This window comes from Chenopodium album, chromosome 17 (assembly GCF_948465745.1).
Source record: "Chenopodium album chromosome 17, dcCheAlbu1.1, whole genome shotgun sequence".
NCBI classification, from domain to species: domain Eukaryota; kingdom Viridiplantae; phylum Streptophyta; class Magnoliopsida; order Caryophyllales; family Amaranthaceae; genus Chenopodium; species Chenopodium album.
The window spans coordinates 6,187,439-6,205,931 of NC_137850.1; the positions used below are offsets into that span (position 1 = coordinate 6,187,439).

The window sequence follows — 18,493 nt, forward strand, 5'->3', positions numbered from 1 at the left end:
TTAGGAAGTTGCTTATTTAGAATTTTGATTTTGGTTGGTTAATTTGCTTGTTATTTTGTGTTTTGAAGGTTTTTATAGATAATTTGCTTGCTTTTATGTTGAAGAATATTTGTTTAATTAGATGAATAAGCAGCTTAAGAACAATGCAAATTCCTTATTGCTAGTCACATATGCTGTTTATGACACTACAAGAAATAGGTCATTTTGCGACGGAAACCTTGCAACGGACTACAATTCCGTCGCAAAAAGGGTTAATTTGCGAGGGAATAAATTCCGTCGCAACTTTGCGACGGAAACAAACTTTTGCGACGGAATTTCCGTCGCAAAGTTTGCGACGGAATTTATTCCCTCGCAAAAGTTTGTTTGCGACGGAAATAATCGTCGCAAAACAATATTAAAAAAAAAATAAAAAAAAAACATTTTGCGACGGATTCTGCGACGGAAAGTCCGTCGCAAAAAGTTTTTAAATTTTTTTAAAAAAAACTGAAGTTTCGCTGAAGGAGAGAGAAAAAGAAAACGAAGAACAGAAAGAGGAAAGCGTAGAGAGAGATAGAGGAAAGCGTAGAGAGAGAAAGAAAATCCGGCCACTTCACCGCCGCTGTCGCCACCGGAACGACCGGAATCCGGCCACTCACACCTACTAACGCCCACCCCTTCTGTTCACTCCCACTCACGCGCACTCACGCCCACCCACGCCACCCCCTCCGTTCAAGCCCACTCACGCCCCTCCGTTCGCCGGCGGTGTGCAGCCACCACACCACCCTCCTTCCGGCAGCCGGATTTCCGCCACAACACCCTCAAATCCCGGTGAGTATTCCACTATCCCCCTTTGTTTTTGTTTTCAATTTAATTTTAATGTAAACCCTAACTTTTTCTAATTATGTTTTTTAATTTAATTTGTAACTAAATTTTATTATTTAATTACTTGTGTTTAGTGTAGTGTAGTTTAATTTATATTGCAATGTTAGAATTAGTTTAATTTTTAAGATATATTGCAATGTTAGAATTAGTTTAATGTATGTTAGTTTAGTTTAAAATACATGTTAGATTAGTTTATAATGTATGTTATTTTAGTTTAAAATATATGTTAGTTAGTTTATAATGTATGTTAGTTTAGTTTAAAATATATGTTAGATTAGTTTAAAATATATGTTAGATTAGTTTAAAATATATGTTAATTTAAAAATACATGTTAGTGTATGTATGTTTATTTGAATGTGGGTAATTGTGTGTTAATTATATGTGTTTCATCACTAGGCATACATTCACTAGTGAGATAAGATGTCCAAGGATGGGTTAGGTTGGAGTGATAAGGACCCCTGGATATATGTCATCTAAAACCTCATGTAGGTTTGATTTTATGAAGAAAAGAACTTAGCTTGATACTTTGCTACTATTGTTTGTGACTGATATGATTATATGCGTGAGTTGTGTAGAAGTTGTGACAATGAAACGAACAGAGCGTAGCTGGATGTATGAGAGGTTGTGTGGGCGGAATTCTATTGATCCTAGATTCGTGAAAGGGGTTAAGGAATTCATTCAGTATTGCAAAGAATCAAGGGAAGCTTCCATCAGCACCTGATCTCTTCTTGCATACACACTTCAAGGAGGTGCCCGGGAAAGGGAAGGTTCCTGCGAACAAAAGAGCGAAGGAAATTGCGGTAATAACTAGTTTTCGCCCATTTTCAAGCCACTTGTTTCCTATATTGCCACTTATGAACTATTTCAAGCCTCGAACTCAAGTAACTATGTTAGGTAGGTGTATTATGGTCAAAAATAAGCTCATTTGATAACAAATGTGAGAAATAGGCAAGTTAGAACCAAAAACGCCCCATTTTCGCCCATTTTTTCTAGTTTTAGGACCTAGTGAACCTATATTGCCACTTATAAACAATTTCAAGCCTCAAACTCAAGTAACTATGTTAGTTAGGTGTATTAAGGTCACAAAAATAGGTTCATTAGATAACAAATGTGAGAAATAGGCAAGTTAGAACCAAAAACGCCCCATTTTCACCCAATTTTCCTAGTTTTAGGACCTAGTGAACCTATATTGCCACTTATGAACTATTTCAAGCCTCGAACTCAAGTAACTATGTTATTTAGGTGTATTATGGTCAAAAATAAGCTCATTTGATAACAAATGTGAGAAATAGGCAAGTTAGAACCAAAAACGCCCCATTTTCGCCCATTTTTTCTAGTTTTAGGACCTAGTGAACCTATATTGCCACTTATAAACAATTTCAAGCCTCAAACTCAAGTAACTATGTTAGTTAGGTGTATTAAGGTCAAAAATAGGTTCATTAGATAACAAATGTGAGAAATAGACAAGTTAGAACCAAAAACGCCCCATTTTCACCCAATTTTCCTAGTTTTAGGACCTAGTGAACCTATATTGCCACTTATGAACTATATCAAGCCTCAAACTATTGGTTCTCATTCTTTATTTTTATTTCTGCATTGTATATCCTTTGTTTGTTACAGGAGGCGTACCAACACAGACAGGAGGAATCAAGAACCCAGGGTTCCCAACTACGGCACATCTAGGGGACGAGGATCGTAATAAGAAGGGTCGTGTTAGAGGTCTTGGTGTTGGTGCTGACTTGTACTACGGCACATCTAGGGGACGAGGATCGGGTTCTTCCAGCCAATACGTACCGTCGGTCATAACTCAAATGCAGGAAAACTTCCACAAGGAGTTGAATGAGAGGGTGGAAGCAATTGAGAGCCAGATCGATAGCCGTGTGGCGGAACAGCTCGATGCTCGAGTGGAGGCTCGAGTGGCAGAACGGATGGCTGAAATCGAGAGGAAGAACAAGGAGTTCTTAGAGGAGTTAGCCAGTAGATTTACAGGATTGACCACTCCTTTCACTTGTTCTACGATTCAGCCTCAGATTCGAGACCCCAGGAACGACCCGGGTGGTGGTGGTGGTGGTGGTGCAGGCCAAGGACAGCCAGCTTGTGTTTAGTTAGGTGTCATTTTTCGATTTTTGTATATGGATGACATTGTAGTTTAAAAAATTATATCATGTACCGTACTTGGTAGTTACGGCTACGTGTTGTATATATTTGAATTATGTTAGGGCGTGGACTTTTTGACTGAAATTATTTTAAATGCACGTATTTTATTAAACAAGATTGCATGAATACAGGTTCCAGGAAAACAAAACAAAATACAAAAAAATTAAACAGGATTGCAGGAATACAGGTTCCAGGAAAAAAAAACAAAATACAAAAAAAAAAAAAAATTAAAATTACAATAACTTTGCGACGGAATTTCCGTCGCAAAATTTGTGACGGAATTACATTCCGTCGCAAAATTTGTGACGGACTATTCCGTCGCAAAAGAATCCATTTTGCGACGGAAATACATTCCGTCGCAAAATTTGTGACGGAATATTCCGTCGCAAAATGACTCCTCTTGCTACGGAATTTTCGTCGCAAATGTTGTTTTCAGCTACAACTACCTTTCCGTCGCAAAATCCGTCGCAATTCGTTTTGCGACGGATATTCCGTCACAAAAGGACTGTTTGCTACGAAAGTTCGAGCGACGCCATGCCTGTGACGGAAATCCGTCGCAAAGTCACTTTGCGACGGAATTTTGCCAGTTTGCGACGAATTATTTCCGTCGCAAAACGGCCCTTTTCTTGTAGTGTGATACTAGTGTATATTGATTTGGAATTCATGGGGAGGTTGTTGGATGAGCTTGATTTATTGCAGAATAGGGCACATGTTGTAGACTTGGATCAGGTGAATCCTAAGATCAATAAGTTGGACCGGCTTTGTACCAAAATTGTGGAAACATAAATGATACAACTACAAAAATGCTCAAAGAGACCATAAGTAAGAGACCCATTAATTAAATAAATGGTCTCTTTGTTTCAAGAGACCTAATATTTCAAATAAATGGTCTTTTAGATACAATCTTAGAGAAATGAAAATGAAGGAGAGATCACTTTTCTTGAATAAATGGTCTCTCCTTATTTAATTATTTAATTAATATAAAGGAGAGACCACTTCTCTAAAATATATAATCTCTCTTTTTTTAATTTATTTAATTAAAAAAAATAGAGAGACCACTTCTCCAAAATATATGGTCTCTCTTAAATGAGGGTCTTTTTTTACGGAGTAGAATTTAAAAAAAATAAAAACCTTTTGATCTGATCACACGGATGGATGGGTTGGATGACGGATGGATCGTTGGCGGATGAAGGTGGATTAAGCTCCACCTGATCCACCTCCGATCCATTGCTAGCCTTATTTATACCCTTATCCCACCTATCAATTCCACCTTCTTATTCTACCTAATCTCATCCCTCATACCAAACGCCTCATAAGGATAATAGTAATTTGGCCTTTAATCCTAATTTATCCTCAATTATACGTCAAACAAAAGATTTAGAATATTTAATAAATTTTCCACTTATCAATTCTCATATCCACTTCCATTTTACATTCCCAACATTCTTATTCTCACATGCCAAACGTCCTGTCTAAGGTCCCGTTCTTTAGAGCTGCACTGCTCTGCTCTGCTTAAGAAATAATACTTAATATTGAATTATTATAATAATATTTAATATTTAATAATAATAAGAAATAATTAATAATTAATAATAATAACAATAAATATTGAATTATTATAATAATAATTAAAATTTAATAATAATAATAATAAATAATGAATATTTAATAATAAAAATATATTAAAAATGAATATTTAATACTAATACTAATAAATAAATAAATAATATTTAATAATAATATTATTATTAAAAATTAATATGTAATAATAATAACAATAATAAATAATTAATACTTAATAATTAAAATAATAATTAATTTTGAATAATAATAATAATAAATATTAAATAATAATAATAATAAATTAATATTTAATAATTATAATATTAATAATAATAATAATTAATATTTGATAATAATAACAATAATTAATATTTAATAATAATAGTAATAATAATGATAATGATATTTTCTCAAAAAAAAAAATAATGATAATAATAGTAATAATAATATTTATTAATAATAATAATAATAATAATAATAATAATAATAATAATCATGATAATAATAATAATTGATTTTTTATAATAAAAATTAATATTTAAATATAATAACTAATATTTAATGATAATACTAATTATTTATTTTTAATAATAATAACAATAATAAATTAAATAATATTTAATAACAATAATTATTATTATAATAATAATTAGTATGTAGTAACAGTGGTGGTAGTGGTAGCAGTAGTAGCAGTAGTAGCAGCAGTAGCAGTTCCAGCAATAGTAGTAGTAATAATAATAATGATGATGATAATTATTATTATTACTACTATTATTATTATAGTTATAGTAATAGTAATAATAATGAAATCTGCTATGCTCGGCTCGGCTCTGCTTTGCTGAAATCTGCTCTGGTCTGCTTTGCTGAAATCTGCTCTATACAGAAGCTCAAAAGAACAGGGCTTAAGTATAGAAATAGAGGGATAAAGGGAGGGTTAATCCTTCTATCATCCCCTCTTAAATCCCTATCCCTTAAAACAAACATATGAATTATTATATTTATTTCCCAAAATCCCTAGCCCTATTCTTTTATCCCCTAAACAAACATGCTAGTTTTGTTTAGTTCACATGAGTATTAATTTTTCACATGAAGCTGTAATTCATGAAAAAAAATGTTTCCTTCATGAAATTCCTTAATTTGTTTGGTTTTGATGATGGAAAATTGAAATTTTCATGAATTTTGTTTGGCCAATGAGGACATAAATTACTTCCTATGTTTTGTAAGAAATATTTCCATAAATTCTCATTTCCTCCATTTTTGTTTTATTTGTTAACGTAACAACTACGCAGGTTACCAAATCCCATGATCCTCCACTTCCTCCCATCTATTTGTCAACCAAACAAGTCATTTGTTTTATTGAGGCGCCATATACTTTTTTTTCTACTAGAAATATATAAAAACAAGCTCACACCCAAATGATTTAATTCAATTACAACATACAAAGAAAAGACTGCATGTATCATTCTATTACTTAGATTTTTCCGCAATATGTTCTAGCGAGAGATCTATAAACAAATACTTGTATTTGATATGTTTACAATTGTGAGTCGCAGACTCGTAGTGATGTACTCTTATACTTTAATATTCAAATCATGATTTGTGATTTGACTCTTTAATTTTCCTATTCACATCCTTCTATTTGACATATTATTAACACCCAAAAAAAGATCATAAATTAGAAAACTGAGTAAAAGGATAAACCTACAAAGTATATAAATAACAAATTTAAAAACTATTCTTAAGGTTTTGAATGAATTATTTCCAATTAGGCCCGACCCTTAGCTGGTGCTGCCAGCGCAACTACTCAGGGCCCAATATTGCTTGTGGCCTCAAGATTATATAATACTCCCCTTTACAATAACTTATAAATACTTTTATAGATATTTTTTTTTCTTTTCAACATATTTCGCTTAAAACATTTATTTCTTTTTTCTAAACCTCCGTGAAAATCAAAGCGGAACACTTATTAGAAAGTGCAACAGTATTATACATTTCATAAAAAAAAAGGTGACCTATTTTTATCTCAATTGCACAAGGCCTCCATAGTACTTGGGACGGCCTTGTTTCCAACCACATGATGACATGAATATATATGAAGCAAATCAGCTAATGGAATCCCAGACTAAAATTAATACTTCGTACATCCTTAACAAATTTATACATATTACACAATCACTAAAGCAAAAATGCTAGTTAAAGTGTTTAACACATGTAAGACACTTTTGATGTTGTGTAAGGTCAATGACCTTAGTTGATGTTGTGTAAGGTCATCTTATGCCTTTAGTAACTTATTGTGCTTTCCTTTTGTTTGTTATAAACATAGTTAATTAATGTAATTTCAGCCATATTCAAAATTAAAAACTTACAAACAATTGATACAAGCTTTGACGATCGTATAGACACCCGCCTGGCCGCCCCAGTAACTTAATATACACCCACCCCAGTTACTTAGAGCAACTACAATGGTTGGCTAATTCTTTTAATAGCTTGGCATGCCACATCATATTCTTAATCTACAATAATTCTAGCTATTTGTTCATCCAATGGTTAAGCTAGTTGTAAATTAGTAAATAATAATTATTATATGATAAATATTTTCCAAGCTAATTAGCTCCACAAAGCTAATCAACAAGACGTGCGATTTTTAATATTTGCAAGCTAGTTCCTTTTTTGTTTTACTAACCATCGGAGACCTTTTTTTTTTGACTTGGAGTTGCTCTTAGAGCATCCTTATTCATGAACAAATTTTTTTTTTTCATGTTACTGTTCACAAAAAAAAAAAAAAATACTTTCTCTCTCATTTATACATAAATCAAACAAATAATTTCCAACATTCTCCTCTTAACAATGAACCAAAAAACAATATTGTTCATGTTACTATTCACCTACCCCACCTTCAATTTATCTTTTCCTCAAAAATTAAAATACAATATTTATCATTAAAATAATCAATAAAAGTAAGTTTTGTCAGACAAATAATTTTCACAAATGGTTTGGTTTTCCAAACCATTCACATTTGTTCATGTCACTATTCATCATTTCATAATTTTTTTTACATTATTTTATTTCAATAGTAACACAAATAATTTTGTTTGTTCATTGTTAAAGATGCTCTGAGGGCCTGTTCTCATACGTTGAAATTCAGTTCAGTTCAGCTCCTAATTTCCTTCTCTTATAAAATATTCATTTCATTTCAATTCGGTTCAGTTCAGCTCAGCTCAGCTCAGTTCAGTTCAGCTGAGTTCAGTCAATGAGAATAGGCCCTTAGTAGACATCTGCCCCATTTTGTTTCTTAGACAGATCCGACCCATTTATAACTGTGGCGGGTCGTGTCTTTTAATAGGGCTATAAGGCCTTCAACCCTACCTCTCTTTCAGTTATCAACGTTCTCCATTGAAGCGCACTTCACGTATCCCCCATTGAAGCAGCTTGAGGTACGTTGTTTGGTTTTTGTTATCATCATATCAATTTCACATACTAATTTAATTGTCACTGCATTTAGTGTAGGTTTCCAAAATCTCAACTATTTGTTCTAAATTCTAAGCTTATGAAACCATCATAACCAAAAGAAATGAAAATTATGAGCTTAATTTGATTATTGAATCCTAAAATTATGTGTTTTTTGTGATAAATGAATCAAAATTGGTTGCAAATATATTGCACAACCCTTAATGTTACGATTCAACTATGAATTTAGACCTCTTTTCCCTCTTGCCCTGCCTCAGGGACGGGCATGTTTGTAGGTTAGGGTTTTAATGAACTGTAATGTGCTTTGTTAATTTTTAGGGTTTTATCAAATTTTATTTTTAATTTGTTGATTTTAGGGTTTTAGAGTGGTTTATTAATTTGTATGTTTATGTTGTTTATTAGTTATTGTTGGATTTATTAGATTAGGGTTTAGGGGTTGTTTTGTAAAGTTGTTCATATTTCATCAGTCTCTTTCCTTCCTTCGTTGCAGTAATCAAGCTACCATGCCGAAGCATTACAGACCTGCGGTCAGCTTCATCTCTCTGCTCTAAGCTTGTTTCTTCACATTCTTCCAATGCCTCATATTATTCTCACCATTTTTTTTCAGGGCAAGAAAAAGGAAGGTAACGCCGCCAAATACGTTACTCGTTCTCAGGCTGTCAAGAGTCTCCAAGTTACTCTCCCTCTTTTTAGGTCTCATTCATTCACTTTTTTTTTTTTTTTTTTAAAATTAAATTTCAGTTTCTATACATAATTTGCTAATAATTATTATTTGCTTTAGGTTTTGTTTAAACCCTTGATTTTAATGTTATTTTTCGCCATTTATAATGTTGGGTTTATCTTCAATTGCTATGAAATTTCTGTTATTGGAGAGCTAGTATGATATAAGTTCCAGAACTTCTCTAAAATTGTAAGTCACTACCTAATTAAGAACAAAAATAAAACCTCTCTTTTAAGGTGGGATATTGGTTATAGTTACTCATTGATAATGGTAATGATTGTGGAGGGAAATGGGAGTTCCTCGATTTGTCCGAGGAGTAATTGGTCTTGTAGCTGCATCTGTCGCATTGTGGAGCAGGGTGTAGGTTATTAATTTGATTTTTAATTTGATTTATGCTTCGTGCTTTGTTTTCTCCAGGAAAATATGCATTTGGAAGGGTATTTTCCCTCGTGATCCGAAGAAGAAAATAAAAGGGAATCATCAGACTTATTACCATACTAAGGACATATCTTTCCTTCATCATGATCCACTTGTGGATATACACCGTGATATTAGGGCGCATGACAAGAAGATTAAAAAGGCTTTATCGAAGAAGAATAAGCCCCGTGCTGTTCGTCTTGAAGAACATAAACCTTCTTACAGTTTAGATAGACTTATCTTAGAGAGGTATGTATTTGTGTTTATGACCTTGTTTGGTTTATTGTCTTTTCATCAATCTCAATTGTTTGTCCTGTGTGGGGTGATTAGGTATCCGAGGTTTATTGATGCCTTGGGGATTTGGATTAAGGCATTGGTTGATTGATTGATTGTGGTGATTAGGTACCCGAGGTTTATTGATGCACTTGGGGATTTGGATGACTGTCTTACTATGATCCACCTGTTTGCTGCTTTGCCAACATTACAAAATGAAAAAGTTGATGTAAAACGTATCCATAATTGCCGTAGGTCAGTAATGGTGATTTTTTTCTTTCTTTGCTCATAATATTTACCTTCTCACTACTTAACTTGTCATTGACTCATTGTTGACTTTCATACTCATGTTTTGCTGGCTTTGTTTAGGTTGAGTCATGAATGGCAAGCATACATTGCTCGGACCAACAAGTTACGCAAGACTTTCATTTCAGTGAAAGGCATCTATTATCAGGTATATAGGCATGTCTTGACTATATCTATTTCCAGTCTTAATAAGAGTATTGAATTTCAGCCACACTGCAGTGTAAATGTGGAGCTTACCTTAGCTGTGATTTTAGGCTGGAAATACTTGAAACATCTGCACTGCCTGTGATAGTGGCTCTTTAACCTATATTGCAATTGTGATTGCATCTGTGGTTTAATATCTTGGTGTGAATAAATCCAATATTGATTACTATGATTTTACGCCATATATATAAGTCCTACATAGTTTATATCTGCTAATCTTGTTCAAATGAACTTATATATGTGTTAGGTAGAGGTGGATGGACAAAAAATTACTTGGATTGCCCCTCATTCAATTCAACAAGTCGTGACTGATGATGTTGATTTTAATGTCATGCTAACCTTTCTGGAATACTATGAGGTAACGATGCTTCAATTTCTTTTCTCAGTCTTTCTTATTTTGGGTTCATGGTTTTTATTTTAGCTAATTGAACAAAAAATATCTAACTATGCCAAAAGTAAAGGGTTGATATGATTTTTTCCTGTAATATCTGGTTGTACTACTATTGATTGATTTACTCCATGACTTGCATCAAGTAAGCATTATATCTATAGATTTTGGCTGTTTGTGGAATTTATTGGTATTTGGCATACTAAAAAATAATGCCGGCCTCTCTTGTGCTTGTAATCATCATTATTTTTATTATTATTGCTGCAGACTCTTCTTGCTTTTGTGAACTTCAAACTTTACCACTCCATAGATGTGAAGTATCCACCGATTCTTGATCCTCGATTGGAAGCATTAGCAGCAGGTAACAACCCCTTCCGAGCTCTCTCTCCCTCTACCCCTTTCACTTAATTGGATATTCTCAAGACAAGCAGTGTTAAAATTTCCAAAATTGAGCCAATGATAAATACACCTTTGTTGAATCCGCAATAGTATTAGTATTCCATGTCCTGAGATAGTTACATGGAGTCTTAACCTGGGTTAATATGATATTAAATTTGGATTAAGTGAGTAACTTAGTCCTTTTTTTTTTTTTGATACAAGGTTGGAGTAACTTTAATCCATTTTCACATCTATTTAGTGAAACCATGTAAAGTACGGATGTGTGGGCTTTAAGGAGTAGTAAAGCTGTTAGTTTTTCTGATTTGCAAGAGATTCCTTTGAAAATTTCAGGTAGTGTAATGGTTTTATAATAGAGGCTCTAGCATTCCTCTTTATGCCCACCTGTCTTTGATGTTATATTGTAGGCAGCTAAGAAAAACCTTTCTGTTTGCCTAAGGGTTTTGTTTTTATACTTGTTTGTGTATGGCCTATCCACTTTTAACTCAACATGTGAAGTTTGTTAGTTTTCATGTGTTCTATTACTTCTATAGAAGTATGTAATATTAAAAAACTTTAATTTTAAAAAAATTAACCATTGGATATCAAATGATTGATGTATACTCTTGTAATTGTTTCCTACCCTTAAGGCTGAGGGTTCATGGGTTTGTTGTTCTTGAAATTTGAATAACCATTTGTAGCTGGTGGTGAAGTTGAGAAAGACAACAGTACCTTTATAATATCTTTTTTTGACTGGGAAGAGAGAGTCCTTAAGTCGCTTCATAGAGGCTAAATATTTATTAGGGGAGACTATTAATTGTATTGCTTAATTTGGTGTATACTTGGGTTAGAGATTTTTTTTTTAAAAAAATTGAAACTAACATACCAATGCTTAGAGGTTACAATTTTTTTATTTTAATATCTCATTTTAAGCTTTTAACTATGTCTATTCTACATTTAAAGTAATACTCTCTTAGCACCTTTGTTGTGGGGGACTTTAGTAGAGGAAGTCTTTGAGGAATTGTTTATCATATGAATCACCATGAGTACATGGTGATGAAGCAGTGAAACTGAGAATATCTAAAAGCTGGTGATCAGCTCCTTTTTTTCATGTGGTTCACTCAAACAGAGATCACATCCCAATGATGACTTGCTTTCATTTATTGGGAGATTATAAGTGTGGGAAATATGTTGCTGACATGGTAATGCTTGCCTGGGAGATGTGTGTGTTTAAAAAATTCAAATTATGTAAATTCTCAATACTGCATGGTAGAATACAATTCAGATATGGAACTTTGCCTTGCTCTTGGTAATTATAATTGATCTTCTTGGAAAGTAGTTTTAGGCTAAAATTTTTCACGGGATTATCATTTTCCTTATAATATAGGGATAATTTTTGTGATTCGGCATGACCAGGGAATACTGTTTCTTGCTGACTCTGGTAAAAGGCAGTGAAATCCTAGCTAAATATCAAATATATTGTTGCTAAATCCACAATCAAATTAACAAATAAGACATGGTTCATGAATCTTCAGAATGCTATTGCAGGATGCTTCATGTACATAAGTTTCTTAAAAGCTAAGATGGATGTATTTTTATAAACTTTATTTTAATATTTATTTTCATTTCTTCTACAGATCTATATGCACTTTCAAGGTACATTGCCAATAGATCCAAGGAGCAAAAAAGCCATGAATTATCTAGTAAATTAGATGAATCACAGCTAACGCTTGCACAACTACAACATCAGCTGGTCCCTTGTGAGCCTGGAGCGTTAATGCATCTTGTTGAAGAAACTGAGATTGAGGATGATGTGGATGAAGAAACAAAGGAGTGCAGGTCACTTTTTAAGAACATGAGATTCTTCTTGGGACGAGAGGTAATATTTACAAAATCCATAATAACTTTATTTTTCTAGTCCTAGAATTGATTCAATTGAATATTCATTTCCTTTCATGCATCACATGTATGACAAATGACCTGAAGTGGTTATAAGACTTATAACCCTTAGCTAACTAATGATGAATTACTGGGTCACTAATTCTTACCGTGTATTTGCATCCTTGTGTGCTTCTCAGCTTCTGTAGATTGTATATTAAGAATTATTTTATTAAATTTGTGGCCATGTGTTAGGCCTCCCCCAAGGAGAGGAGGTGATTATTTAAGTGGCATGGCTTTACTAAGGCATGGTCTATTTCTATGTTACTACTTGTTTGGTTTGTATGTTTTCTTGTATATATTCATATTAGTACTAATTGCTTTTGGTAAAGGTTTTTTTTTTTTTTTTTTTTTTTTCCCTGCTCATGTGTTCCAAGTTTTTGCTTTACTTCTCTTTATCTTATGTAATTGCATCATAGTGAATTCACTTTGCATATGTTCAACTATTTGATTATAGGTTCCCAGGGAGCCATTGCTTTTTGTGATCTCTGCCTTTGGTGGAATGGTCTCTTGGGAGGGAGATGGAGCTCCATTTGAGGAGTCTGACACAAGCATTACTCATCAGGTAAGCCGGCAAGCCTGATTTCCCATGTTCAGTGTAGTGATATTGGCACATGAAGGGTAGTTGTATCCTATGGTTTACGATATGTGTTACTAACTGTAGAATGTTGAATTATATAAGGTTATTGGGACCCAGCTAACAAAAGTGAGAAGGAAATATGAAAATAAGGAACTCTGTGACATGTGAAATAAAGCACTGAATAACAGAAGGGATTCTTTTGGTGTGTTTTTTGGGTCCTCACTTAGTGCCTTTAGTGGTGAAGCAACTCCATTAAGGTGGATAAAGTAAAAGAGTGTAAAAAGGTTGGTGGTTGTAAGTAAAACATGGACATTCTATGAGCAAATTGAATGTAAATATTGTGGGGGTCAGAGGGATAAGATAGTAAAATAGTTTGCCAAAAACGGAATATAAGGAAAGTGCTTACACTTTCTGAAATGGTGGAATCACATAGTTTATTCAGTATTTCTAGATTGATAGTGATAATAATGGTGAATCTGTTTAAATAATGATTTTTTTTAAGGTTGGCATCTCGCATCTGCGATTAAAATTTATACTAGGTTAAGAGTGTATTATGGTGGAAGTTCTTGATTGACAGGAGTACTGAATTTGACAGGCAATAGAATGCCATAAAGCTCTTTTTTTTTTGTTGGTTACTACCGCAGCTCTTTCTTCTCTTTATTAAGTTATAATTAGGAAACTGGTATGCATTTGTTGACTAGATAAGATTGTATTACCGTTAGGATAGAAATAACGTTGCTGTAAATACTCAATGATCCTAAAGAACATTTCCATTACCACATATCATGGTCCTTGCTGATCTATTGATATTCTTTAGTTCGTAGGACTTGCTTAGAATGTACATGGGTTTAAGATGATTGTATTTTGTGATCTCACCTGCCTCTTCTTTTTTTCCTTTATATTGCTGTTTGTACTTTTGAAATGGACTGTATTCTAACAGTATATTTCGGTCCTGTAGATTGTTGATCGTCCAACTCAAAATCATTTGTTTCTCTCTAGAGAATATATCCAGCCTCAATGGGTCTTTGATTCTGTAAATGCTCGTATAGTACTGCCTACTGAGGATTATCTGGTGGGAAGGTATGTACTAAAATAGTTTTTTACCTCCCCTTTGTGTCTCCGTTTGAATTTACGTTGATCCAAAGAATGCTTTATGGCTGCTATTTATTTGCAATATTTTGACCTATCTTGTGTATATCTCACTTATTTTGACTTTGCATTCAACTTGAAAATGCATGTTCGGTCCTCATTTCAAGGGCCTTGGAGGCCTTGACACATGCTATTCTAAAAAATATGAAAGCATATTTGGATATAAAATGTCTAGGGTTTTTCTACATTATACCCCTCTAGTATTGGATTTTCTAAGCTATACCCAATGTTTTTGAAAGTTACATGCTGTATGCCTTAGGTCCAATAAGTGAACACAGCATAATCTTTCCGTCACCTTGACATTAGGTTCCATCGTTTAGTTTATTATTCATTGTCATCTTCCTCTTATTGATCCAATTTGCTGGAAAACATCATCATAAGTTTATACATCATTTCTTCCTCCATCCCTCTTCTCACTCCTATTCCCCTCTTCCATTAAACTCCAACCTCCAAACCACTTCTAGCACAACTAGTAGAGCCACTAACACCCTCCCTCTTAATTGCATCCATCGCCTAGCACTTCCCAACTAGCACCTCAATGACCACTCAACAATTGTTGATATGCACATACAATTCTTCTACATTCCCAATAAAAATCCACCTCCTTGAAATAGCATTCTTATTTTATACACACATCTACATCTCCATTAAGCATTAATTCAATAATCAACTGAAAAATTGAAAAAAATTATTCTCAATTACAGTTAAACAAAATCAGCATTCCCTCTTTGTAGGAGGCTTAATCTCCTCCATCCACCGCTCAAATGGTGACTCGTCAATTTATCTAGGAGGAATGAAATCCTCGAGTTTTTTAGGTGGGTCGTTTTTCTTTTTGGTGCAAGAAAGGTGAGTTGGGTAGTTGAGGAAAGTGAGAGTGGAGTTTTGAATACAGAGTGGGAGAGGATCGTGGTGGTGGGTTTGAGGAAGAGAGAGAAAGGAGGGAGGTGGGTGGTGGTGGTTGCTGCAGTGGGAGCGGAGTGAGGGTGGTTCAGTTTGATTGTTTTTTTTTTAACTGTTTGTTAATATGAATCATTGCAAAGGATATGGTGTGTTCACTTACTGCATCTAACGGGTACTACATGTTACTTTTAAAAACATTGGGTGCAACTTAGAAAACGCAATACCACAGTGGAGATTGTAGAGAAAGAAGAGTATAAGGTCAACTTGTGAAAGCTGATGTTGTCTATGAGACTGTCTTATGTATTTGTTTATTAGTTGTTAGTGCTAAGTCTAAGCCTCATGATCCAAGGGATGAATAATGTACATATTTTCTATCATGAAAATCTAATTTGCAGTTCATGTTTGTTGGCATTGCAGTAAGTTAATGTAAGACTGAAAAAAACTTTAGGTTTGCTGTAGATTAATGCAATTTATGTGCAGGGTCCCACCACCTCATCTCTCTCCCTTTGTTGACAATGAGGCAGAGGGTTACACCCCTGATTATGCACAGAAAATTAAACAGCTTCAGGCTGCTGCTAGAAAACAAGTATTGCCAGTACCAGCAATTGGGAATGAAGATCAGAATGACACTCAGAATCTATTATTGGATGGTGTTGCTGGCCGTGTAGAAGCTAACAAGGCAGCTGAAAGAAAGAAAGAGGTACATTTATTTTGGAAGTTATTTGTTTGCTTACAATTGAATTGACTTCCATTTTATCCAATTTCATGGAAAGGTTTTGTGGTTTAGAAGTTTTAACTATGGATGGCATGCTATTAAAGGCTAGTCTAAGCTAAATTCTCTTTCTCTTTGTCCCATTTATAAAGATTAGCCTGCACTTGAGATCTGACTAAGCTTTTTTGGTTTGCTGAAAAATTATACTTCCTCCGTTTTTGCACCATTTTTATTTTAGGGAAGTTGCATTTTAATTGCACCAATTCTATAATGGGTATACTATCATACCTTTTTTGTTTGTGTTCACACACCAAACACCTATTTCATCGTTACACAGTTGATATTTACCCTTGGTACCTCACTTTTACTCTCTCCTTAATTTTTAGTCACATCACTCACATTCCTTTCTTTAACTTTGTGCCCAACCTGATGCAATTTAAAAAAAAAAAACTGAGGAAGTATTTGATATTCTTTTACCTGCCTATGTTTCTTTTTAGCTGACACTACTTTAGTTACACTTGCTAATGTATACCTAATTATTAATATCTATAATTATCAAAAATACAAAAATTATAAAGGTGGTCTTTTGAATTGATGTATCAAGATTAATATAACAAGATCCTACGTGATTATGTTGTCTTTGTGTATAAATGATGGTCAAAAGGGAGGTTGAACAATGCATAAGTCGAAATGTGTTAATTAAAAAGAAATGAAGTCTTTATCAATGATCATTGTTTTAGAATGTGTGTTGTCAAGTTTGGCAACTGGCAGTTAGAGGCTAGACGATAGCAGTTTATAAGAAAGCTACAAAAGGGGTACAGTACTGCCTAATTTGCAAAATTAGGCCAAATATGTACCACTTTCACTCATATTTTGCCTTGTTATGTTCATGAGTGATTATTGATTTAACTAAATGTGGGTTGATCAATGATTTTGACATTTTATCTCTAGACTAAACACCCATTAAGGGACAAAACTATATCTTTTAGTTTCGCCTTTGAGTTGCTTTGCTCTATGTAATTTTAAAGCTCCTGATTGATGGGTGCAGATGTCAAAACAAGAGAAACAGCATCACGAAGAGATGAAAATGGAACTTCAGGGTGTCAGCCCTGCAACTGGTACTGTTCAGAATGTCCAGTCTCCAGATCAAGATCAAGCTGATAACGATCAGATATCTGAGGAGCCTGACATGTCAGAATTGACAATGTCTCGCCGTAAAAGAGGGCTTTATGAATCGATCCGTATCAGTAAGCAACGAAGGAAGGCTAAGGTTGACCATCTTGAGTCTAGAAAACGAAGTATTGCAAAAAGCCAGAAATGAGGAAAGATTGAAGCAGCTCCAACATGCATTATCACTGAAGCTTTGCATTTCTGGTGCTGGAAATTAAGTAAATCTGTTGTGAGAAAAATGTAGCATAATTTGTGGTTTAATAGAGGGATGCATTCTATGTTATTGTCCTAAAATTTTGGTAGCAGTTTTTGCCTGAGACAAATCATTACTTAATTTACTAGTAAATGTTTATTACACCTTTTTATTGCAAAGGTTGTTTCCAGATCTCTGGACGTATGCCTCCTCTTAGCTGCATCTTAGCGATGTCAATAGGATGTAGATGTTGGTTCCTTCACAGCCTACCTTTGTCCATTGAAAATCCATCTCACAAGCTATATCATGTTTTGATTTTACCTAGCAAAACTGCTACTCATGATAATAATTTTACCTCATATATCTAGTGAAGTTGCTAAAATTAGTACTACCTTTATATTTTATTACTTTTTTATGGAAGTGGGATAGATTGAAAAAAAATATATCTAAAAAATCAAAAGTACAAGTGGGGAGAAGAGAGTATGTAAAATACGTAGTATTAAAATATGATATGAGGGGATTATTAGTGGGGAGGAAAATAGTATTATAAATATTCAAAAAAGAAAATAAAGGAGAGAAAAGTGAAGCAAGTAATAAATAGGAGTACAAAGTAAAGCCATTACCACAAGAAGTGGTTTTACTATCATTTAGGGGTAATATGATACACATATAATGGTTGTATGTTGTTTCTACATACAACACTATTAAAACTTTGATACATCAAAAGAGGAGAGAAAATTAAGAGTCAAATATAAATTGAATTTCAATGGAATTTGGGTCCATTATTCTAACCAATAAAAACATGACAAATTGGAGTTGTATGTAGGGACTACATACAATAATTGTATGTGTAGCCTTTACCACATTAAAGGTATGTTCTATTCACCTGATTTTTACTTATTTGATCTTATATGAACTTAGGGCATGTTCTGATACGATTATTTTAAGTTTAGTTCATTTCAGTTCAGTTTAGTTCAGCTTTAATAAGTTCAGTTAAGTTCAGCTCTAATAAGTTCAGTTCAGTTCAGCTCTTAATTACCTTCTCTTATAAAATATTCAGTTCAGCTCTAATCAGTTTAGTTCTGTTCAGTTTAGCTCTAATAAGTTCAGTTCAGTTC

At 33.7% G+C, this 18,493-nt stretch overlaps 1 protein-coding gene across 1 annotated transcript; it reads left to right on the forward strand.

Annotated features, from left to right (window-relative positions):
- The first annotated feature begins 7,923 nt into the window (after positions 1–7,923).
- On the forward strand, positions 7,924–17,554 carry LOC145587512 (pescadillo homolog). Its single transcript, XM_081644250.1, has 13 exons — positions 7,924–8,015; positions 8,540–8,576; positions 8,657–8,742; positions 9,188–9,436; positions 9,590–9,715; positions 9,830–9,914; positions 10,218–10,328; positions 10,626–10,719; positions 12,371–12,612; positions 13,129–13,236; positions 14,210–14,331; positions 15,781–16,000; positions 17,061–17,554. The coding sequence occupies exons 2-13, from the start codon at positions 8,553–8,555 to the stop codon at positions 17,331–17,333; spliced, it is 1,740 nt and encodes a 579-aa protein (XP_081500376.1). The 5' UTR covers positions 7,924–8,015; positions 8,540–8,552; the 3' UTR covers positions 17,334–17,554.
- The last annotated feature ends 939 nt before the right edge of the window (positions 17,555–18,493 follow it).